The sequence below is a fragment of the Colias philodice genome, chromosome 23 (genome assembly GCF_061535455.1).
Source record: "Colias philodice isolate Cphi_HAF_F1 chromosome 23, ilColPhil1 Martin Lab GWU primary, whole genome shotgun sequence".
NCBI classification, from domain to species: Eukaryota; Metazoa; Arthropoda; class Insecta; order Lepidoptera; family Pieridae; genus Colias; species Colias philodice.
Window position 1 is genome coordinate 8434533 of NC_143108.1, and position 24441 is coordinate 8458973.

A 24441-nucleotide genomic window follows, 5' to 3' on the forward strand; every position below is an offset into this window, starting at 1 on the left:
CCACACAATAAAAATCTTTCTACTATTCAAAACTTCATCCAGATCCATTCATCCATTACATTGTAACATCCATCCAAATTCCAAACATTCTCATTTATAATATCTACTAACAAGAGCATGTATTTAATTATGTAAATAAGCGAGTGCGGTAAGAAATAACTTATATTAGTTCGCAAATGAAGTTAAAATGAAGTTAACATATTGCTTAGTTCATGAGGCCATAAATTTAATGCAGGTGTTACTTGGCGTCTCTGGAATATATCTAATATTGTGTAGTGTGCACCTCTAGCTTCCGACAAGCGTAAATAACTTTTTGCATATTTTAAATAAGCTGAAAGGGGAATAAAGTTTTTAATAGTGTTTAGTGCGTTTTATTCTTATTCCTATAGATTATGTTAGTTTTTAATATATTTGCACGCTCAACTACGAGCAGAATGTTTAAGGATCTATATTATCTGTACCTACAAACATCTTTGTAATTCTACATTCTGCAAATAAAGCAATTTGAATTTGAATTTGAATATAATTGTGTAGTGGGTTTTTATGGATGTTACATTTATTTGGATATAGTTTACGCTATTTGTAATGGCTAAACAGATTTAGATAAACTTTTCTGATAACTCTATTCTGTATGTGAAAAATAAACTAAAATCATAAATCCTTTTAAAAAAATTGATTTCTTATATATTTTGTTTTTCGTTATAATATGTGATATGAAACGAATCATCATATAATAATTAATTGTCGTCTACACTTAATTGTTAATTTTCCTGAGTAACTTTTGCTTAGTTTGTGACAGATGGCGTTACGGTAATATTAATTTGTTTAAATCCTAAAAAGTAAATATCCTTCTATCATTTAAACCATTAAGATCACACACAATTGCTCTAAAATAATGTAAATTTTACAAAAGTAATGTTTCTCGAAACTTAAAATTAAGAAACAAGAAAAACTAAGCAACTGTTATCGACCAAACTAAACAACTAATGCATTGCGTTAGTCGAATCAACTACGTGACGTTGTTGGCTGAAAGATTCGTTCGGAAAGTGTTAATACAGTGAATTCCTTGAACTTTATAACAGTGTAAAATAAAGTTAAGCTTGATTCTTCGTATTTGGCAAAAAAGAGATGAGAATGTTCGGAGAAGTAATGAATAAAATTTTCCATTTTGTTCTGGAAAATCCTTTCCCTTGTAATTCTATAAAGAGTAACTGTTTGAAAAAGCTTTAAAATTGTTCAAATAGCTTACAAGAATGTAAAAGTGTTTCCCTTTTTTCCAACAACAAATTAAACGAAACGATATGAAACTCTAGTAAGGTTTCACACAGAGAGAGAAAACTCCATCACTCATGGAAAATATGTTTTGGTCTACAACAATACATAATATATTCTGATTACAAGTTTTTCATCGTGTACATATAAGTATAAACTTTTTTTATATTTCTTCAACAACATAAACGCCACGTCGTAAACATTAACTCAATGTGTGTAAAAGAGATATTCACACCGATCAGCTTTATTACAAATTACACATACTTATGTAACAATAGCTTTAACAATATATCAATACAAACTTAGTTAAAATAAAATAAAATTCATGAAATTGAATTCTTAATATCTATACAAATACGAACAAAAATAACAACAAACCCTAAATGGCTCTACAATTACTAACCCAAGCTATCCAAAATTGGTCGCCATCACCACCAGAAGTGAAAGATCGAACCAAGTGTAGTGTCACTCTGAGCTGGTCTCCAGGACCCTTTGGCTTCATACAGGAGCAGCTGGTGTATACCGTGCAGAGGAGAGAGAAGGTACCAGCATGGGTCACGGTTTACAGGTACATAATATATTCGTTACTAGCTGACCCGATAGACATTTTCCTGTCTTCAGTTTTCTAAAGTTTAATTATCGACACATTTATTAAGTTTTTCTTTCATAAGATACTTTTCCTGACGATATTGAACACTACAAGAAAATTATTATCGAAATCGGTTCAGCCGTTCACGCGTGATGACTAAGAAATAGGAATTGCTTCGCGAAACTGCTTGTTCGTGTGGACTTGCCTATTTGCGATCATTTTACATAATTTACTTTGAAATTTGTTGTCTAGACTTGGTATCCCTGCGACATTTAAAAGTTATTTATTTATTACTATATTAGTGACTTGTTATATTACTTATATCTTTTTTTATCCATTTTAATGTTCATTTTAAAACTTCAAATCTCATCTAATAAATTTACCTGGAGATTGAAAGGAAGAAGATTGATTTCTCCTCAGATAATATTACAATCACTGGAAAAACATTATTTCATACCTCGAACAGAATAATTAAGTACTCCAAAACAACACGAGAATAAAATATTATTCAATGTCAATATTTCTTATTTATACCTCGGTTTCAAAGTAATTTGTACACATCAATTTTGGAAGATGATAAATTTGCGGAGATTATCTCGGGGAGAATTTGTTTTCATTACATAAAAACCGTAAAAATGATTAATCTCGAAAGCTGTGGCTTATGGCTGCGAATTTTAAAGCGACACATAAATAAATTCATAGATAAGTTTATTATTAAAGAATGCTTCTTTAGCCGCGTTGAGCTTATTGGTTGAGGAAAATCTGATGAATCCGCGTCACCTAACCTAAGATATAAGTTTCATATAAGTTTCATATCGGTAGTCCTTAAAAATCCAGAAACTGCAATGTAGAGTAACCGTTATGATATAATCTTTTCATTTATTATGTTTGATGTGATTATGTAACACACAATGTAATGTGTTACTATTATGTATAATACTTTATATAATGAATTCTTAGAGTTTAAATGAAATGAATTTCAGGACTTTCCAATAAAACATACTAACCAAAGCTCTTTACAACTTTTAATGACGTCCTTTTTTTAGTATAGCAATCGTATAAAATTAAATGTTATTTATAAAAGTTATGTTTACATAGCTACACTCTTCAACAAACCTACATATATTTGCAAGAAGATACTACGTCTGGATAATAGCACAAATAATATTGTTATTAGGTTACGAACACCGTAATTCCATTTAACCATTTTGTCGTGTGCCGTGTAACTGAGCCCACTCCGAGCTCTTATTATGCCTGTACTGAGAATAGCACTTGTATTCAAAATTATATATTCCATTTCCCTTCCTTTATCCGTGATTATTGCAGAGACAATACCTACAGTCATTTTATATTTAGATAACTACATTCGTCTGTTTTTTTGCGAATGGTACTCTTTATGAAACCTGTTTCAAAATATGATAATATTTATTTAGAATTATGGGTTGGTTACAATAGTAGCATATAAGTATTGTATAAATTGTTTTTCATTATGTACGTGTGAGGCTATGTGCCAATAAATAAACGTTTTTTCTTTCTTTCTTTCTTTCTTAACACAAGTTGTTACTTATGTATAACATTTGTAAATGTTTATTCAAGAAAAGCTTCTCGATAGAAAGTTATTACTAATTTTGGTAAGAATTGCTATGTCTTTATATGGGCAAACTCTATAAAGCTACGGATTAAAGCAAGTATTATACAGATAATATTATCAAATTACAATTACTATTAGTTTGTGGTATTTTAATAACATTGATAATTCGATAGTCGCCAAGTTTGCAGTAGCTAATCTATAAACACAATTACCCACCAGCCAAAATTAATTAAATCAACAAACAGACTGAATTATAATCATATTATTATTGGCGCTAACAAGTTAATTACAGATTCGCTATCGCAATAATGAGATTATCGAGCAATGAGCGGATGTTAGTTCTGTAATGCGTTTATCTTTGCATTGTTTATTTATCTCTATGTGTATTATGAAAATAAATGCATATTTTCCTTAGTTCTGGCATCGTGTGAACGCGACTGGAATTATTTCACTAATCCATAATATTTAAATAAATATTTTTTTATTTGTTGTGATTGACAAAAATCTTATGAAGGTAACTAAAATAAGTTTAGTGACTATTAATACAACTTCTTGTTGTGAGTTTGAAGACAGGACAACATATTTTGTAGAGCCAGCTAGAAAAAACTTTTAAGATCAAATTAATAAGTATTATTTTGTTTATTTAGGGGCGTACCCCTATAAACTTTCCTTACACGTTCGAAGACTACATTGCCTTCTATTAACCTCATACACTTAGACATTTTTTATAAAGCTAATAAATATTCTGATTCAAAATATTATAAATTATATATTTAAGTATATATCTATATTCTAAACTAAATCCATTTGTTACATTGTGTGAGTTCTTACAGATTCGTCCAAAAGCATTACTAAACAAAATGAATGTTCCTCATTGTACATAAAGCCAACACATTAACATTCTTACAACGAAATAACACGAATTTCAGCTCACACGGCTCCTCTCAGTATAATGTAGATTTAATTTCTGTTCAACTCCACTGCTTTACCAAGAACACTTGTTTTCTTGTAAACTAGGAAATACATTCGGAGGGAACTATGAAATGTTCTAGGTAATGCACTTAATCTTTCTGAAGATGTTTGTTACGTGAACGTATAACTTCATTTTTGTGGCAAGCAATGTAGGATTATGAATTTATGTAGAAATTAAGTTTAGTACTTTGTCGGATTGTTAAAAATGATATATATTATTATATTGATTGTTATTAATAATATAGCTTTATTTTTAATTTTTTATGAACATGTAATCCTTATGCAATTGATAAGAAACGTCTAGCAAAAAATATAACTCTAAAAAAGCGCTGATAACACCAAATCAATCTAAAATTTGTTGTCTCATTGTATACACATTCTTTATCAATATTATCAAGATAAATTTATTTTTTCCTTTATTTTTTTAATTGATCACTCTATTGTAATTAGGAACAAAACTATTTTTGTTTTGTTTACTTAACGATACTTATTATTATTGATATTTATTTATATAAGTTTATGCAAGTCCTTCCCCCAAATTGTAAGTTATTCTGATCATCATAAGCAGTATATAATTTAAGTAATGTATTAAGACTATAGTTTATTATTACGACATTATATACGTACTACATGAACATCTCTATATGGATTAAAATGTAAAACACAAGCTAGAATCTAGGATCAACAAATTCCTCGATATACGTTCCATTTTACACAAAATTGTCGATACCACAAACAACAGAACCGCGACGTAACTTTGTTCAATTTCGTCGGAAAAATTGTCATCAGATGTTTTCAAAAATTGCTGCTTTAAAAGTTTCTCGAACGACTTCTATCAGCGTTATTTATGGCCCCGTACTCCCTTTCGGTACAGCCGTGTTTTATTGTATGAATAAATCTATTTTTTGGGGCGCGCCTTTCATATTATAACTGAGAACGTAAAGCTCCAAGTTTGATTTCATCGACTGGCTTTGTTTTTGTATATATTTCATTTATTACGTAACTTCATGCGTTTATAATATCAGAGTTAATAACAATCCCGCCTTTTTTGGGATTAGTAAATATTTGTAGATTTGGATTAAAAAAATGGAAAATTTGTGTGAAATTATGCTATTTTCTATCAATGTTGACGCTGCATGGAAAAAAAGCTTTGCTTACAACAGAAAGCATAATATATTGTCAATTATTAGCATTAAAGTATTTAACCCGAACGAGAATGAATCACTTATTCTTAATTTATTTATTTACTCTTTACTCTACTGGTATTCAGAAACAGATCCTTAAAATTAGGTATAAATAAACTAGTGCAGAAGATCGTTCTAATATTACTAATGGATATTTTCCAGCGGGGGCAAAACAGTGAAAACAATAGACAATCTAGCGCCGAGCCATCCTCACAAGTTCCGACTAAAAGTATCCCTCAAGCCGACACACAAACATGTTGACGAAAACGTCGTTTTACAAAACATCCAGTCGCTTCCCGTCAAAGGCGATTGGCCGATCGCCTGTAACGAAGTAAACGGGATTAGAACAAAGGATTCGGAAAATGGGAAATGGTGAACACTTTATTTTTAGATTTCGCTATTCCGCTAGTTTCCGAATAGGATAGTTTATATTATTACAGCTTGCTTTTGCTTCGGTTTGGAAAAATAGGTTAAGTATGGAATGTTTTCTTTCGATAATGCTTTTGATGCTCATTCATTTTACGGATATTACATACATACAAACATTTTTCATGTACTAGTATGTACCATGCAAATAGAAAAACTATTACGAGTATCGTAATAAATTTAAGGAACAGCTCCTATAAATTTCATAAAAACTAGGATTCCTTAAAAAAAAGGTATAGCTTTTCATCTAGAAACTAACTATAAATAACTAACAAACACTATCATAACAATATAACATTTACATAACTTAGGTACTGTAAGCAACTAAGCCAACAGTAAACATCATTTATAATATACAGTTTCACGGGAATTTCACTCTAACTACATGTTTATGCAAATGCAAATATTATATAATTCTAAATAGCTCTAGTTCAGAATTACGCTCGATGCTACTGTAGTTTCCATTAGTATGGAAACGAGTAGTACCTTTAATCTGCATTTTATATTATAGCTTTTAAAATAAAATATTTTCAATTTGTTCTACTTACATTAAGTTCTAGGTTCTCCTTTTACATTCATAAATGTTCCTCTAAACTCAAGGACAAAGAAAAGCTATTTATTTCGGAGCTTTGTTTTATATTTTAAGCTTTAATCTAGTATGTCTTACTTACCTCACGTTTTCTCATACGTTTACCACTAATATCTTACAGCTCTAAAGTACCAAAGCAAGCAGGTCCTATCTCATCTCTTTGGTCAGAAGAAACGTGGACCAGCACAGACTCCGCCGGCACCAGCGCGACTTGCTTCTGCATGGCGGTTAGATGTGGATATGTTAAACAGGTATACGAGTAAAATATGAATTAACTTTATAGAGTATTTAGATTTGCTATTTAATAAAATTTACAATGCACTAAAATCCTCCAAAATTGATTTTGTGTACTCTACTATGTTGTTAAATCATGCTCAAAAAGCGCAATGATAATCATACCATATCCATCCACACCACCATACGACCATAATTATTATTAATTGATTAAATAGTACTCGCAGTATACTTTTTAATTACTTCAGATGTATACCATCACGTGTACATGTTCCTTCTGCCTATATAATACAGAACTGGATAAATTATGCTATATTATTGCAAGATATTGAACTAAATATATCTTATACTTCTAGGCACCAAAGACAGAAATTCACAAATGAAAGCAAAACAACACGATGTTACAGAACGAAGTGAATGAGTAAATGAATTAATTAGCAGACATTAATTAACTTGTCAACGACAACCGAGACGCGTCTGCACTCAATTCGAACGGGATTTTATTTGCTATTTGTACTTGTTTCCATTTTAATTGAAAATTGCTCACTGTTAAATACTTCAATCCATTCATCATCGCATCGTTTACACTTATTCCAAATTTGTTTTAATTTTTTACAAGGAAATAGCAAATCGTAAATGTTAAATACATAATTTTAGTTTTACAATGTTCGTTTTAACTAAATTTAAAAAACAAATATACTAGCTCAACCTTCTTCACAACTTCTTGAATGATTGTTATTGAGATTTTTTTAAAGAATAGAAAAAAATCAATCACGAGGCGGAATTCGAACCTGCGTCTTTCGCCTGACGTTATTATTGATGAAAAAGAGGTTTAATCAAACTATACACTGATAAAGTAACTTAAATGGCACTATTTGCTACATTATTATTTACTAAGACACGCCTCAAATTGGGTACTAACAGAGTTAAGAGTTAGTACTCCACCTAATCCGCTAAGTATTTCGTTCAAAAGCCCTAATACGGATAACATTTAGCTCACGTATTCTGAATTGCTCTGGACATTAGATACATAAGGAATCGTTTCCATTTATGTTTTTATGCACTAAAACTCCTGAAATAAGAAAATATTTCATATGCATTTCATTGTACAACTACATTGTACACTCGTATAAGTATTTGTATTACTAACTTTCACTGAATTGAATGTTTAATATTATAATATTTTAAATTTTTAGTTGACAAAAGTCACACATTACATGTAATCAATGCATGTAATCTACATCTAAATAACTCACAACACAATTATTTTCATAACGTTCGTTCAATAAATACAAACTTGCTCTATTTTTCGTTAATTGCACTTTATCAAAACCTTATTATTATCATCAAGTGAAGAGTAAAGCGGCAGCTGGTCCGTTAATGAGACGCACTTTGTCAATTATTTAGTAATTGAACCCCGATGGGATTCCAATTGGATTTGCTACAAAGGGATTTGAGGACTCGTTTGTTGGCAGCAGATGGTGACAGCTTCCGCTTAAGCGTTGCGTTAATAGTCACGATTTAGGAAATAAAAGTAAAATTGATTTGATGATAAGTGAAACACGTTTATATGATAGATAGATAATTCAGAAGACATAGAGATGTAAAAAAGTAGAGACAACGTATGTATTGGTTAAAACACAAAACTGTTAATATCAAACTATTTTTTTACTTAAATTGATTTTTTTATTTGTACATTTTCTGTATATTTTTAATACTGATAAAACGAACGTGAACGTGTCAATTTTATATTCAGTAATTGTATTAAAAGCTTTTTAAGCCCCGAATCCCCTATGCCATTTTCAACTGTATCATAAAATAATTGAAAAATAAATTTACATTTTTCATACATTTAAAAACCTCGTCGTTTACGAGGTCCATAGTAAACATAACTAGTGTCGACACTTTTTAACAAAGATAAAATAACTTTCTATATAACAGGAGATTTCATCATACAAATATCTTTTGGAAAAAATCGTATAAAGTATAGAATATTAATTAAGTCGAATACTCTTAATTGCTATCTTCGTCATAGCACTAACACATCCGCCCAAATAATAAATGAACACTCTATTCCAACAGGACGGAAAATCGAAAAACGATATAATACTTATATACGTTTTTAAAGAATAGAAAAAAATTCGATCACCAGGCGGGATTCAAACCCGCGTCTTCTGCCATTCTAATCTAAAGCTTTCAATGCCGTAGAACATTAAATATCAAATTCTATAAAACTTAATTTACTATGAATTCTGTGATCTATCATATTCCTTGAAATATTACAATAATCTCAGGTAACATTTGTGTGATCAATTTGTGATTGCGCCGTTCCCGATAAAGTGAAATGAGCTGATAGTCTCATTTATCAAAATACTGTGAAATATGGGCGGTCGAAGGGTTTATGATCTTTTCCTTCCTTTATAAAAGGTTTCTCGTTCATAAAAGATTATGCCTTTCATGCCACACACAATTAAAATATACAATAATGCGAGAGTTCAAGTTAAGATTCTGTTGTAAAAGTGTTTAATCATACAATATTTTTCTGGTTGTAAAGATATACAATAAAGTCCACGCAATAAAAATTTGATTTAGAAATTTATGAAAAGGCAGAAATGATTTAATAATTAATGTTGATAATTTTAATTTTAAATAATATGAGAAACGTGTGTATTAAATGGCTAGCTATTGTATATGGCTATATTGTATTGTATTATTGTTTAATATATTATCTGTTTGACGATTTATTCAGGTGCAACAAATGCTGGAAGAGCGTCCGATCCTCATCTCTGCAATCAACTCAAGTAATGGATTCACTCCACTCGCTACTGCTGTGAGAAAAGGTATGATTAAAACTACTATGTAAAATAAACTACTTAACAATGCATCAAATGTATTTCAAGGCACGCAACTGTTTATTTTCTGCTAAGTTCAAAATAATTATAATATCCTCATAATTACTACAACTTTAAGTTATAACATAATGTTTGATAAATTATATTCGTAATAACTTTTTTGCGAATATAATTTACCAAACAAATTGCTTTTTTTAATGAATATTAACTTCGAAGCGAGATTGCAGTAAAATTCCCTCAAAATGATATTAATCCTGAATTTCCTAGAGCTTGGCCCTGATTCATATTAAAAAATATTGTAAATTTCATTAAACATTCCATATATTGAAGGTGACATAAACACAGTGAAGCTACTACTATCGTTCGGGGCAGACATCAACCAGCGCTCCACCTCATCGCAGACACCACTCCACCTGGCCGTGCTCGGGGCTAATGTGCCCGTTGTTGAACTGCTTCTCGAGAGAGGGGCAGATAAGGAGGTATGTGTGTGTATGTGTAACGTATTTACTTGAAAAATTAAATGATTTGTGCTTAAATAATGAAGAAATGCTTAGTAAAAACATGATTATGTTTCTCTCTACAAAATACTCAAAATCTCTCTATGCCCTGAAATATCATCATTAATTGATAACACTATTCAACTGAATTGTTATATATTTATATTCCAAGTACTTTTAAATATTCATTTAAATATCTGTAAGAACATATTACAAAAAGTTTGACTCTACCTCTCAAGTTATATTTTTCAATACGACGTTACTACTAGGAAAACCTTTACGATAATCATAAAAGGCAGTATTGCATTATTTAGTTCAGACTCGTGTTTCATTTCTATATTATTTTACTTCAATAAACTAAATCATTTGTTAGCTACGAGATATCAACGAGCTACGCATGGAGCACTACGCCGTAGACTCGGGCAACTTGGACGTCTTGAAGTTTGTCTTGAGCCACGGAGATGTCACGGTCCGAGATAATAATGGCTGGACGCCGCTGTTTAGAGCTGGTATTTGTACAATGCTCTTTGTGAAGTTTATGTTATTGTTTCATCATAATATAATTATAATATGAAATTCTAACATTACAAAAAGCTTTTTTATAAGAATGCCCAAAAAAAATATTTCGAACAGAATTCTTCGAATGTGATTGTGACTTGTTTCGACAACATTTTAATATCTTTTCAGTCATGTTTTCAATCGAATAATTTTATAGGACTAACATCATCTAATTAGTCGAGCAATCTTTTTTTTGTGAAATTCATTCCTGATAGATTGATTCCAACAATTTCCTTATTGGTTGAAATTGAAACGAATTCCCTGACTGAATTATATTAAGAGTTATTTTTTTTTAAATATTCTTTTAAAGTCTGCCAAGGTTCAAAGACAGAGCTAATAGAAGAATTGGTAAAGCAAGGAAGCAGTTTGGAGGTGACTGACCGCGCTGGCCTCACTCTTATTGATGCAGCGCGTCTTTTGAAAGACAGACAGTAAGTTTTAAATAAATACACTAATAGTTGTCGTTTGTATAAATCAAGGTTCGTGAAATGCTGTTCAAAATAATTCGTTTGCATTTAATTGGAATTTTAAGATTCCCAAATAATACTTACAACTAATGATATCTTATGCAGGTCTAGGATGTATAACATGTGTGCATTTTATACTTTTATTTCATTTATGATATCAAGAAAATATGTTTCAATTACAGCGGCCGTCGAAGAGAATCAGTGCTGAAGTTAGTTGATATTCAGTTTCAACATGAAAAGGCGCTCGCCAACTTCACACGACTTACTAAGAAAATCTCTAGTGTACAGACCTTACTGCATTTTAAGTGAATGTTGAATTATAGTGAAGACTATCATTTTATTATTGTCTTGTCTTTTATGTGTTTAAAAGTGTTGTAAATTTACAGTCATATTATAACTGTGCATGTAATTAATCTTAAGTACAGAGAAGAAAAATAAAACAAAATGACATAATTAAAATCTAATTTATTATTAAAAATAATTAAGTAGAAAATATTTACAAAACCTATAACTAACAGAGTATTGAATTGCAAATGCGAAGAATGGTAACAGAAGTGGGAAATGTCAAGGAGCTGCTCTCGGCGCAAGTCACTTGTCGCACACCACAGCCTTACATCGACGAAATGCATTTGATGGCAAGCCAATAATTTAATCCAATAAATAAATAAATATTACATATAACATCCTTAACAGATTCTATACCAGACTATTAATAATATAATTTGCACGGCCCAGCTTTCTATCGCTTTCGTTGCAGAGGCTTTTACGAGCTGGTCTTCGTAATCCATTTGATGTATTTTGTTATTATTACCACCGTACTCGGTTATTGGTTTCTGTTCTTCGACTTCGCCTCGTTCGAATTGCGCAGCTTTTGTGTCTCGTTTCCGTCTTTGTTGTTGTTCAGCCTCGTCTAAATCTTCATATTCTTCCAAGTCATCGTCTTCATTTTTATCGGGGTCACTATCTACTGTTTCTTTGTCTACTGTTTCTTGTATTTCGCTTCCTTCAGCTTTTAAATCGGTTTCAAGTTCATCGTATTTGTGTAAAGGATTTACTAATTTGAGATGCGTAGTTCTTGAATCTTTAAAAGCAGGAGGAAGAGCGCCATTACTATCTTTCTTTAAATGTTCCATAACTTGAGGCGGAATTTCACCCTTGAATGGTCCGAATTGTGGTGTTTTTAAAATTAGCTCGCTGTTTGCAGGCAACTTAGCAGAAAATAGTTTTGTATTCATTTTTGTTATTTCTGGTACACTTGTTAATGTAGCGGCAGATACTGTTTTCCCGTCGTAGGTGGTGAACGTTTGATCGCTAGAGGATAGCTTTTGAGAATGTTCTTTAGGTAGTTTTGGATCTGGTGGTAAATAGCTTGGTCTGGGTCTATTTGATTCCATTTCTAAATCGGACGGAACGTCTCTTTCCATATTTTTCTTGCTAAATAAAGCATTCAGTTCAGACTCTGTCTTTACATAAACTGGGTGTGGTCTATCTTCTTTAGCATGATTGCTGGGAAATATTTCTTTCGTTTTATCTTTACTGGATAATAAATGATCAGGTGGAGAAGGAATAAACATAGGTTCAAAAGATTCCGTCATTTTATCACTTGGATATGCATGGTTTGTGTTAATATATTGTGGAGATTCTTCATAGTCTTCTTCTACGTCTGTATCTTCTCTTCTATTAGCGGTGTTACCTTCGTATTCTGCTATTTTATCTTCGCTTGCCATTAAAGGTTCTCTGATAATGGGCTTAAAACCGCTTTCAATTACAATAGAATCTGGTTTGAAGCCTGTATTAACGGCTGGCGGGAAATTTGCAGGATCCGCCGATTGACCCATAAAGTCTGAAGATTTCATTTCATTTTGTGTTTGAGGTTGTTCAACAATTTTTACTTGTGTTGTTGGAAGCGAATGATACTCTGGAACGTCGTTGGACGCTTGCGCGATGTGTGGATTTATTTGCGACAGAATATGTTGATCCAAAGGCAATGGATTATCCATAGGTTTTCCAAGTATTATTTGTCCGGGTTTACTGAAATACTGTTGCGGTGCACTTTGCTGTGCAACTGCATCATTCGGACCCGGTAGCGTTATTTGACTTTTAACCACTTGATTAGCTATTAAATCAGTTTGACCTAAACTTAATGTTTGGCTTTGAGTCGGAAAAACTACACCCGCGGCAGCCGGTTTTCCTATAATAATTGGTTGTCCAAGATTGTTAGGGGCTTTAGGTACGTTCTTTGATTGTTGATGGTACATGTTTTTAGGCGGTCCGTGCAACGGTGGCATCGCTTTCATGGGCGGAATATTAGGTGGGAGCTGGGCGGGTCTGTTTCCGTTCATATGTGGACGATATTGATTATTGGAGTACTTATTCGGCTTTTTAGACATGTGATTCATATGCGGGTGAGGCATGGACAGAGGGTAGCCCGTGTTGCTCTTTTGATAAGCAGGATACGGTCTTCTCAATTTTATTTCAGGAGGAGTAGGTCTTTTGAAGGGCGGTCGCATGTTTCCCGAGGGCTTATTGGGAGAATTGGGGCGCATCACTGCATGTAGCGTCTGCGGCTTCTGGCTCGGCGGCAACATGAAACTATTGGGCACTTTGCCGGAATCTATAATATACTCGTCGCCTCGTATCGGATGTTCGGGCACGAAGCTCTCCTTGACATCCTCGTATACTTGGTACTGCTGCGGTTGGGGCTTAGTGGAGTTGCGTTTGATTTCCTCCTTCATGGTCTCCTCCAGGCTCTCGACCGCCTGTATGACGTCCTGTATCTGTCCGGTGCTAATTGGCAATTCAAACTCGTTCCCGTTGTACCTGTCAGGCTCCGGGTACACTTCGCCCGAGAGGCCGTCGTCGTTATCGCTACTGAAATCGTTATAATTTTGTTTCGTATTGATTATTTTCTCGAATTTCTTGCGCTGATCTAAAAAGTTAGAGTCGGGTCTGACGCGGCTCTGTACCTGTATGGACTCTTGTGGGTCGAGATCGCTCGGCAGAGCAACGCTCTCCACAACTCGGCTCTCCTCAGCCTCTGACTCGTCACACTCGTCTACTACGTGGATCTTCCAACCGAGATGTCGGTGAGTGAAACACTGGAAACACAAAACAACATAAATATTCACATTCGACGGATAATAATCATACAATTGACACCGTCGAGCATTGTAAGTAAACCTCATGCGAAAGAAGATTTGAAGGGCTGAAACAGAAAAAGGTGGATGCATTATTTACAAAAGAAACCAATTCAATCGTATCACTCAGATTGGTTCGAAAGGAAGACGATGATGATGGAATCGAAGTCGAAACATGCAAAGAATAAAATAAAACGTAAAATATAGATATTAGGTAAATAATAAGTATGAAATAATTAATAGAATTATACTAACGTAAAACAATCCAAATATTAAGAAACATAACATATTATAACAGGTACAACATGAAGATTATTATGGGAATAGAAATTAAACATTTGTAATATATATACACTATACAGACAGAACCAGAAGAACAAAATATGAAACAAGACTAGCAAATTTTTCATTACAACAAAACATGAACATGATTACCTGATAGTAGACCGTATCGGGTGTATTCTTATCCGGGATCCAAGTGACGACCCCCGGGTTGCCCTCCTCGCACACGAGCGTGAGGGACCGCTGGTAGGCCCCGAAGCTGGGGAACTCGTCGGCGGCGGGCCCCGCGGGGTCCGGGGTCCAGTTGCACAGCCGCCCCACACCCGAGGGGATGAGTTCCCCGCTGCGGGTGCGACGCACTCCCGCGAAGATGCGGACGTTCTGGTAGAACGAAAATAATATATGAATCAAAAGGACTGAGTAAAGATATCAAATTTTTAGAGACTGTGCGGATTTATGTAATTATAAAATACTAGCTTTCCGCCTGCGGCTTCGCCCGCGTTTTCAAAGAAAAACCCGCATAGTTCCCGTTCCCGTGGGATTTCCGGGATAAAACCTAGCCTGTTACTCGTGGATAATGTAGCTTTCGAATGGTGAAAGAATTTTTAAAATCGGTCCAGTAGTTTATGAGCCTATTCATTACAATCAAACAAACAAACAAACAAAGTTTTCCTCTTTATAATATTAGTGTAGAAGTGTAGACTACCTAGTTAATAAAAGTGTGGAAAAAAACAGTTTTAGGAAGTAAGATTGTATAGTGTCGAATACGTTATAAGGATAGTATTATTTATTATATATAAAAAATGTTGTGTGGTTTTATGAAACCACGGTAAAAGTGAAACTGTTCGAACGGCTCCGATCACTGCTTTGTGTAGCGCATGTCGCGTGACGGTCGGTTGCCGAGTAGGTATACCTACTCTTCAGCCGCGATACACGCGACATGCGCTACACAGACCAAACAGTTTGAGACGATGTAATAAAAGTTTCACTTTAAAATGATAAAGTATTATGAGCCTCTATTCTTGGTACAAAACTTAAAACAAAACAAAATGATTCAAAATATCTTAACATTTTGATTAAAAATTAAAATACTAATTGAAAAACTTACAAGATAATATCAGACAATCGAATTTCTATTGTAGATAATATATCATTTTTTATAATAAATATTTTATTGTTCACTTACAAAAAAAATGTATTCACCCTACACGAATTATTTTTCAATCATCAATTTTAATTTGTTAATAAATCACCAAGTTACCTGTTTCTCAGCATCGCTCTTGTGTTGGTACCCCCCCACGGGGTCGTCAGTGATGTAGAAGGGATGGAACCTCGCGGGTTGCGCCGGGTCCGACCCGCCCTCCACCACGAACGTGTACTTCTTCCCGCGCACCACCGTGATCTCGGGGATCAGTAACCCGTTGATGTACCACGATATACCCCAGCCCACGTGACCTGGACGAGTTCATTATTGGAGTTATAGGTTTAATAATTAATGCAACATTTTTGACCTGGGTATCACGTGATTAATGGAAAGAAGAAATTTTTAAAAATTGATAACATCGATGTTATTAATTAAAAAGTATAATTATGGTATGTAAGATAGTATGAGTGTCTTACAGGGATCTATTCTAGGTCCTTTATTCCGGGGCCTGATGGATTAAAGTGACATATCCCTAGTTTAAAGTTGCAATGTTTTAAAGTAGCCTGTATTTAAACAGTTTAGCGGTAAGAGCAACATTACCGGTGATGGCGGAGTACCCCTGGCTGCCCCCGGTGGGCCCCATCTGCGCGTACAGCACGCCGTCCGCCGGCTCGTAGCACGCGATGCCCGGGATCTCCCACGGGACCGCGCCCACTACTGGCCGTGGGGGTGGGACCGGGTTCGGCTTTATTGGGGATGGCTGCCACGATACGATACAGTTAAAAAAGTATTATACATACAATATAATATAATATATTTATTTATTTATTTATTTATAACATTTATTTCAGGTAACAGACAATAAATTGTACAGACCCATAGAATACATACCTTACAGACTAACATACATAATATAATAATTTAAAACTAAACTAAATTAATACACGCTATGTCTTCGGCGTGTGACGCGATTCCGGGGGGCCGGGTATCCGTCCGCGGAAGCGGCGAAACACAACTCCCTGCGGCCAAAACCCTTCGTCCATGTAGACGCTCAGCTTGGCGGTCGGTACTCTCACCACGAAGGACTTGAAGCTCACTTTATGGCGAGACTCCAGCAGTTCCACTCGCAGACTCAAACCTGTCTTCGCATGCAAGTACTCGACAACATCTTCAGTCTTGGTGCAGTAGTGCACACGAGACACGTAGAGCGGCGTCGTCGGCACCTCTGCGCGCATCCGCAAGTTTGGATCCCTCGTTGCGGTGCCACACTTGTTCTGACGAGTCAGCTTCCTTTTCTTCTGGACTTTTGTGAAGCCATCCTCGTCGACGCCCTTCGCTTTTGAAGGTAAACTTTTCCGCACGGGCGCGTTTACTCCTTTTGTTGGTTTGGGGGTCGCAGTCATTTTTGCGGCTGCGGCGGCGTAGTCACGTTGAGGAGCAGCTGGCAACGTGACATGCGATGTCTTCTCCGGGGGAGAGGTAACGGGAGCGGGGCGCGAGGCATCACTCGGGTCATCGGCGGTCGGCGACACGTCAACATCAGCAGTTAAAATGCCGACGCATGCATTTTGCGCTCCGCGACGTGCATTCACATATGACGGCACGGGTGACCTACATATTGCATGCGCATCGCGATATGTCGCTAACTCGACTCGTAAATCGGAGATGGTCTTCTCTGAGGCCTCCAACTTGGTGTGTACCTCGGCCAGGCTCGCCTTAAGGAATGTGATGTCCTTAAGGAGCCTCGTAACATCGACGTGGTCGAATCCCACCGGTGGAAGTTTATGCAACTCCTTTGCGACGAAATCGGGCACGTCATCGGGATCAGTCACCTTCAATAGGCTGATGATGTCAGCTGTATGCATTTTTCACCCCCGTTCCTGCGGCGGGACGGCATCGTGGCAATCTTGTCTAGCGTTTGGAAGAGTAGCACCTTGCCACTGCTGATTTCCTCCTGGTTAAAGTTAGTTTTGCAGATTTGCATGATGCTAACCTCGTCCATTGTATCGATGGCATTTTGGATGAACGCCAACAGCTCATTTACAATGAGTGTTTTACAACTCATTATAAAAGTTCATGCAGCGGCAAAGCCGCGCGTGGCGCGAATTGTTATTCCTTACTGCAGTGCTAGCACTAATCACGTCCAATTCCGAACGCGTCTAGCGCACGACGCCTATATAGATACAGAAAAAAAAAAGGAAGAAAAATTTATCATGTTAAGTAAGCAGGCTGCGTCAGAACGCTAAGCCGATGCCGTGCTACGCGATAATGTATTGTACTACACGGTAACATGGCGTCACACAGAACGTCGGCTTTGCATATATTCGACGATACGTGGGGTACGTCCCGTCATACAATAATTTTGGCATCATCACGTGGCGTCAGTTTAGCGCTCTGACGCGCGCAAACAACGCGCTCTATCTGACGAAGCCTTAAACGTATAGTGAATTTATGGATTTGTAAAGAAATAATGAAATATTTTTAACTGGATCAATAGCGAATTAATAAATAGAAAGCATTCCTGAATTTTAAAATAAATAATTAAGTGACGACAATAAATGAATACCTCTTCTTCCAATGCGGTTGGGACACTTGAGGTACTATCAGCACTGGGGGCAGTGGGTTGCATTCCGTCTTCACCTTCTGGCATGGGGCAGTTCCATAGCGGTGCTCGACCAAATTCGATGAAACGGTCACCCTGTACATATTTAAATAATAAAAATAAAAATGACAATATTATAGTTAACTTTTTTTCTCTATTATGATTTTAATAGTCACATTGAGTTTATGTTAGATTAGCACAAACAACTTCAGTAAAATACCTTTGATGCAGTTTCAAAAACCGATAGCTCCCGTTCGCCCCGTCCGGGCGGCACGGTCGAACACGCAAATGTTCGATGGTTTGTACGCAGCTGAACTCATAACACTCACCATTTGCATGTGACACTATCTCGTTCAGCTGCACTTAAATATAGCACTAATTGACCTCAGTGAAGTGCGTATGAGATTTTACTTTCTTCAGCTGCCACCTGTATCTCTAGCTCACTGACCTGTGTGAAGTGCGTGTGTTACGACACCTTACCACATTAAGCTTACACACCAGTAATGCCAGGGACATTGTCAGTGTGTTACTGGCCTTTAAGGTTTTCTTGAAGGTCCCTAAATCGTCTCTTTAGCTCACTAACCTGTGTGAAGTGCATGTGGTACACCTTACCACAATTAGCTTACGCACCAGCAATGCCAGGGACATTGTCAGTGTGTTACTGGCTTTTAAAGTTTTCTTGAAGGTCCTTAAGTTGTTTCTCTAGCTCACTGACCTGTGTGAAGTGCATGTGTTACGACACCTCACCTCATCCATCTGTACTAACAAGTACTAACTGACCTGTGTGAAGTGCGTGTGGTAGGACACCTCGCCCCGCTCGTTCCGTGGCCCCACGGCCCACAGCACGGGCTGCGGCGCGTCGGTCCGCACGGGCCGGTCGAGCCGGTCCGCCGCACGTAGCGGTCGCTGGTACGTCACTATCGAGTAGCCGTTCACCAGCGCCGCGTTCAGTAAGCGCACTGAACTCGTGTTCGGCTGCAATTGCAATTACACATGTAGTATCTATACGTACATTTTTTGAAGTGAAACTTCTTTATCGGGGTTGGACAAAAATTTAGTGTAACATTTTTGCGTTACGCCGTACTCGTGACATTTTTAGGTCATAAAGAAGTTTCACTTCTTGCGTGTGTACTCTAGTACACGCATACATTTTTTTTTTATATATAAGAGAAGGCAACAGAGCAGACGCATCACCTGATGTTAAGTGTACTGCGTCGCCCATAGGCCCCAGCAATTCCGGGAACATAAAAACTAATAACATAAGGACATAAGTACATAATTAATGGTGGGAATAATAGCTATAAAAATACAAAGATAGATAATTCTCCAGTCTTGACTTATAAGGTGTAAAATCAGTATATAAAAGTCCAATATTAGTATACTATAAGACATGCAAGATCATACGTAAGATCGCATATCACACCCGACATCAAACATCACACACAACATTAAATATCACACGAGACATCACACATCACACGAGACATCACACATCACACGCGACATCATCACACAGCTATTTCATATCAAAAAATTTCAGAAAAATGCAAATTTCAAATTATTTATTTTTTTCATTTAATTAATTAACTAGTTTGTGATTGAAACACTCCTATTAAGCAAATAAATTACTTGTGTCAAGAGGTTCCGCTTTTCCTTAACACTATTACAGAAATAATACAATAGAATACCATTGTACTTTAACTCACTCGTTTTGTTTACTTGAGTATTGATAAGTTTTAACATAAATCGAAATATAAATTACCACCAGATGATACTCGACCACTATCCACCTTTATAATCTTGGTTAATTACCCCTAACCATCGAAATTAATTACAAGCAAATTATTTCAATAATCTGAAACACTATCTCAATAGCTCGGTTCCTTACCGAACGCAATTTAGCAGCGCATTACCACTGAATTATAAACTACACCTCCTTACGAACATGCAAACTTACACCCCGTGTGCGAACACAACAATAAACACAATAACACTTAATATACCAAAACACTCGCAAGCAAACTTGCGCTGTAACGCCATAGATATAAACAGGATAGTAGCGTGACGGTAATCAAGCAATAATCTAGTTTGAGGCCTGTCGTATCGAGTTACTTGTAGCTAGGGGCACGTATATGGTACAGCTAAATATTACACGCTCGAATTCGATAACAATCTCGGATCTCGGCTGAATTGAATTAGACCATAATATTATATTGATATTGGATTATGTATGGCTTCTGGATCTCGTGTTCTTAATGGCCTCAAGTTATACGCCATGATTTATTTGATGAGCTAAATTATGGGACTCTGTGTGACAGTTTCCATTGTCGTATAATGTTATGGCACTTCTGATTATGTTAGTTATTGCAAATCTCAAGTTTACGATAAGCCTATAGTAGTAGCCTATAGTTTTCCAAATTTATCGATACATAAAAAATGAGAAGCGTACCGAAGAGGAATATAATCTAAAAACTATGCACGCTTCAAAATAATCAAAATAGGTGTAAAGTAGCCGATTCCGCAACTTTGTACGCGTGTCTAAACTTTTCCTCATTATTGAACCATCTCAGATATCAGACGTGTACCGAGATAAAATAACCAGTAATATTACAAATGCTTTCTCAGAAATAGGATGTCAAATGTTAGATCAAAAGTCACAGTAACTCAGACAGAACTATAAAGAGGAATTGAAACTGACCAACTAAACTGACAACTCAGTCGTATTTTGAGGTTTAAATTAGTTTATATCTTTGAATAAACTGATTATTGCTTAAAGAGCATAACTATATCGTTATACGAAGTTTCGTGCGAGATACATGAAATGAATTTCAACTCAGCTAATTACAACGAAGTTTGAAATGGTGTGTTTTGAGAAACTGAGCATCAGTGTACTAACGATATTTCAACTATGATGTAATTTGTAGGTATTTTCACATAAATGTAAGATTTTTAAAATTTTCATTTAAAGATAAAGATTGTTAAAATAGATTGCACTAAAAGGAAAAAAAGATAAAATATAAGGATGTAGAAGCGATAGTTGGTAAGGATGATAATAATATATTAGTTGATGAGTGTGAAAGTGAAATAAAGCAATGGAGGGTACTTCAAAAAGACGCATATTATGAAGAGTGTATAAGAGAGTGTATAAGTAAAAGCTATCCCAATACACACATCAATAAGCAAAGGAGAGAAACAAACCACAACAATAAACCTTACCATGTTTATAACCAGATAACAGATTCAGATCAAACCACACAACACTCATAAACACAGTACAAAACATCAAACAACATGCCCACAAAAGAGAACACAGAACTCACCGCAATATTCTCATCAGGACAAGACCCGTGCGAGCCCGCACACTGGCTCTTAGCGTCCAGATAGTAGTCGACCGCGTATCCCTTGAGCGAGCTCTTGTCGACCCACGCTACTGTCACGTCGCCGCCCACCATCTGCGAGTGGGACGCGTCGCCGGAGAGACCGAACGACATGTACTCGCCCTCCTCTGGTGCACCACACGTTATTTATAGACATAATATATTATAATATACAATATACTTACATAAGATTGATGGTCAATTTCGGATAGAATAAGGTATTCAATTTAAATAAATATTTCAGGACAATTTTCACACACGGCACGATCTGATCCCATACTAAGCTTTCGCTTGTGTTATGGAATGGCTGATAAACATACATATATGTAATTTTAAATTAATACTTATACAGATAATTAACACCAGAGCAAACATCTATGTTCATCACACAAATATTTGCCCCGGGTGGGAATCGAACCCACGACCTCTGGCTTTGAAGGCAGGGCCACTACCAACCAAGCCAACCGGTCAGTCAATCAAAGTTATAACAATATGTTGATATGTTTATAGCCTTCTGGCAGGTAGAAAGAAATAAAATAGGATATCATTAACAGCTTATCAGCGGCAAGAAATCTGCCCTAACGACGATATAAAATTTATATTGGCCACTGCAACTACTACTACGGAAACTTTTCAGTAAAATATGAAGTATGCACATAATATACATGTTAATTATATTATATTGATAACAATACTTTCAACTTTGTAATGTGGTCTTTAGGTAGTCCGCAAGAATCTTGGTTTTAAGCCACCATGTTGTAAATCATTGTTACAACTCTGTTCTTCTCTTATTTTAACATTCATTCTATTTGACAGCAAATAGTTTATCAAATAATAATACCAAACAGTAAATAGCACAGTATAAATAGCACAAATACAATGTTCACTTATAACTCTCAAGTAAAAGCACAAACTAATCTCAATAATTGTAGTATTTCTTACAAAGCCGCTGCACCGAGCGCGGCGACAACTATAAATTCAACTGATTTGTTCCTCTCGATCAGTAAAGCAAAAGCTTCTATGAAATTAATCACTAACCTGAAAGTGACGGTCACAGACGGAGTAATAGAAATGTTATATGTTAGAGATTGGTTTAAAATCGAGATGAATTTACTGTGCACACATGTGATTGATTTATTAGATAAATGTGGAGCATTGTTTATACGGGTACGTAATTCATTTAATTAGATTTAGAATAATGTTACAAATTCTATGATCTGTAAAGTTATTATTGATATTTATCAGGTATTTATGGTTTCATAATCACCTTTACTTCTAAAACTACCTTTTTATTTGTACTATTTTCCAAAAAATATTCATAAACCTTTTTCTAGTCTTTAACTACATACGAATAAAAATATAACAAAACAAACTTATTAAAAAGGACTAAATTCGCAAATAAATCATTAAACGTAGAATCTGTATCACAGGCAATTAGAAAAGCTAGCAATTCTCGACTTCATTAAGACTAGAAGTCCTTTGTTTCTATGATCTAGTGGACTGCTATTGAATATTAATAAAAGTAAAGCTAATTACCCAATTTAGCGACAAGTTGCAAGACGATGCTGTCGCCGGCGATCGCCCAGCGCACCTCGAAGGCCAGGTCGTCGTGCAGCACCTCGCAGTTCAGCTTCGACTGAAAACACGATGATTCCTTATTATAAAAAATAATAACATGTTCTTTGTATTTAGTTTATATTTGTAAATAAAATAGTTGATACGAGAATTGGTGTTTCATTTTAATGTATCGAACAATCCTATAAGTGACGGACATGTCGAAATGACTCGAAAGTTTTGTTTATTCGCAGACAGGGCAATTTCGGAAGCTTTATAGATTATTTTAACGTATCATTTCACTGAGAATAGTGACAGAGTAAATTAATAGTACACAGTACATAAGTTACTGTCTTCATCCTAACCTTACCCAAGACAAAATCTTAGGAAATAATCGGTCCATTCTAACAACAACTAATTATTGGAAAGGCATCGTGCATCTGCAGGATTACAAAACAAACAACATGTAGCATCTCCAATATTTTCATGTTTCGTATCAGGAAATAATAAAAGAGCAAACTTATTTGCATGTAGTGTTGAAATGAAAGTAGGAACGAAGCAAATTACCGCCACGTCGCTATCGATTCTGTTCGACGCCGAACTTTGTCCCATAGTTTGTTCTTCAATGCAAAACTTTGCGATCCACGTGAATATGGGAACCACATTCTGCTTTTATTTAAGAACTTTGATTTATTTTAACAAGAATGTGGCTTCTCAAATAGTTTATTTCGGAATACGCTACTTATTCAATTCTACTGATATTATAAACCTAATCATAAACGCCTTTAATGAATTTTAACGTGTAGATTATGTTTCAAGGAAAAGGACTTGATTACCCTATCGACTGGCAATTTGAAGAAAATGGTCAACCATAAATATAAATCACTTCATAATATACGCTGCGACTGATATAAAAAAATTGCTAACGACAATAATTAGAATTCAATATTCTTACATTGAACTGAAAGTATAGTTCTTCAATTTAGCATATTATATCTATTAGAATCAAATCTTTCTGTACGAGTATATAAGACACAAAAGCTATCTTGAAAAGGCAACCCCCTTAGGGAATATGCGAACTCTGTATATTTTATCAAAGTTTTTATAACATCTT

At 35.3% G+C, this 24441-nt stretch overlaps 2 protein-coding genes and 1 pseudogene across 2 annotated transcripts in view; 1 reads left to right on the top strand and 2 right to left on the bottom strand.

Moving 5' to 3' along the window:
* Positions 1 to 1655: 1655 nt before the first annotated feature.
* Positions 1656 to 11615, top strand: flip (ankyrin repeat and SAM domain-containing protein flippy). The gene is made up of 8 exons (XM_089709673.1): positions 1656 to 1840; positions 5771 to 5980; positions 6745 to 6874; positions 9607 to 9697; positions 10040 to 10188; positions 10580 to 10715; positions 11075 to 11195; positions 11414 to 11615. Exons 1-8 carry the CDS (start codon positions 1656 to 1658, stop codon positions 11538 to 11540), a joined length of 1149 nt encoding a protein of 382 aa, XP_089565799.1. The 3' UTR covers positions 11541 to 11615.
* A 65-nt stretch (positions 11616 to 11680) lies between these two features.
* The window catches only part of LOC149478184 (protein Skeletor, isoforms D/E-like), a 57553-nt gene continuing 44792 nt past the window's right edge, over positions 11681 to 24441 (bottom strand). Inside the window, exons 7-14 of the mRNA XM_089709696.1 lie at positions 23310 to 23409; positions 21717 to 21901; positions 19177 to 19371; positions 18361 to 18492; positions 16395 to 16554; positions 15912 to 16105; positions 14804 to 15031; positions 11681 to 14329 (exon numbers count right to left, since the gene is read on the bottom strand). Coding sequence (XP_089565822.1) covers positions 11918 to 14329; positions 14804 to 15031; positions 15912 to 16105; positions 16395 to 16554; positions 18361 to 18492; positions 19177 to 19371; positions 21717 to 21901; positions 23310 to 23409 — 3606 coding nt within the window. The 3' untranslated portion in view covers positions 11681 to 11917. The remainder of the gene's footprint in view (positions 14330 to 14803; positions 15032 to 15911; positions 16106 to 16394; positions 16555 to 18360; positions 18493 to 19176; positions 19372 to 21716; positions 21902 to 23309; positions 23410 to 24441) is intronic.
* LOC149478185 (uncharacterized) lies at positions 16615 to 17958 on the bottom strand (annotated as a pseudogene).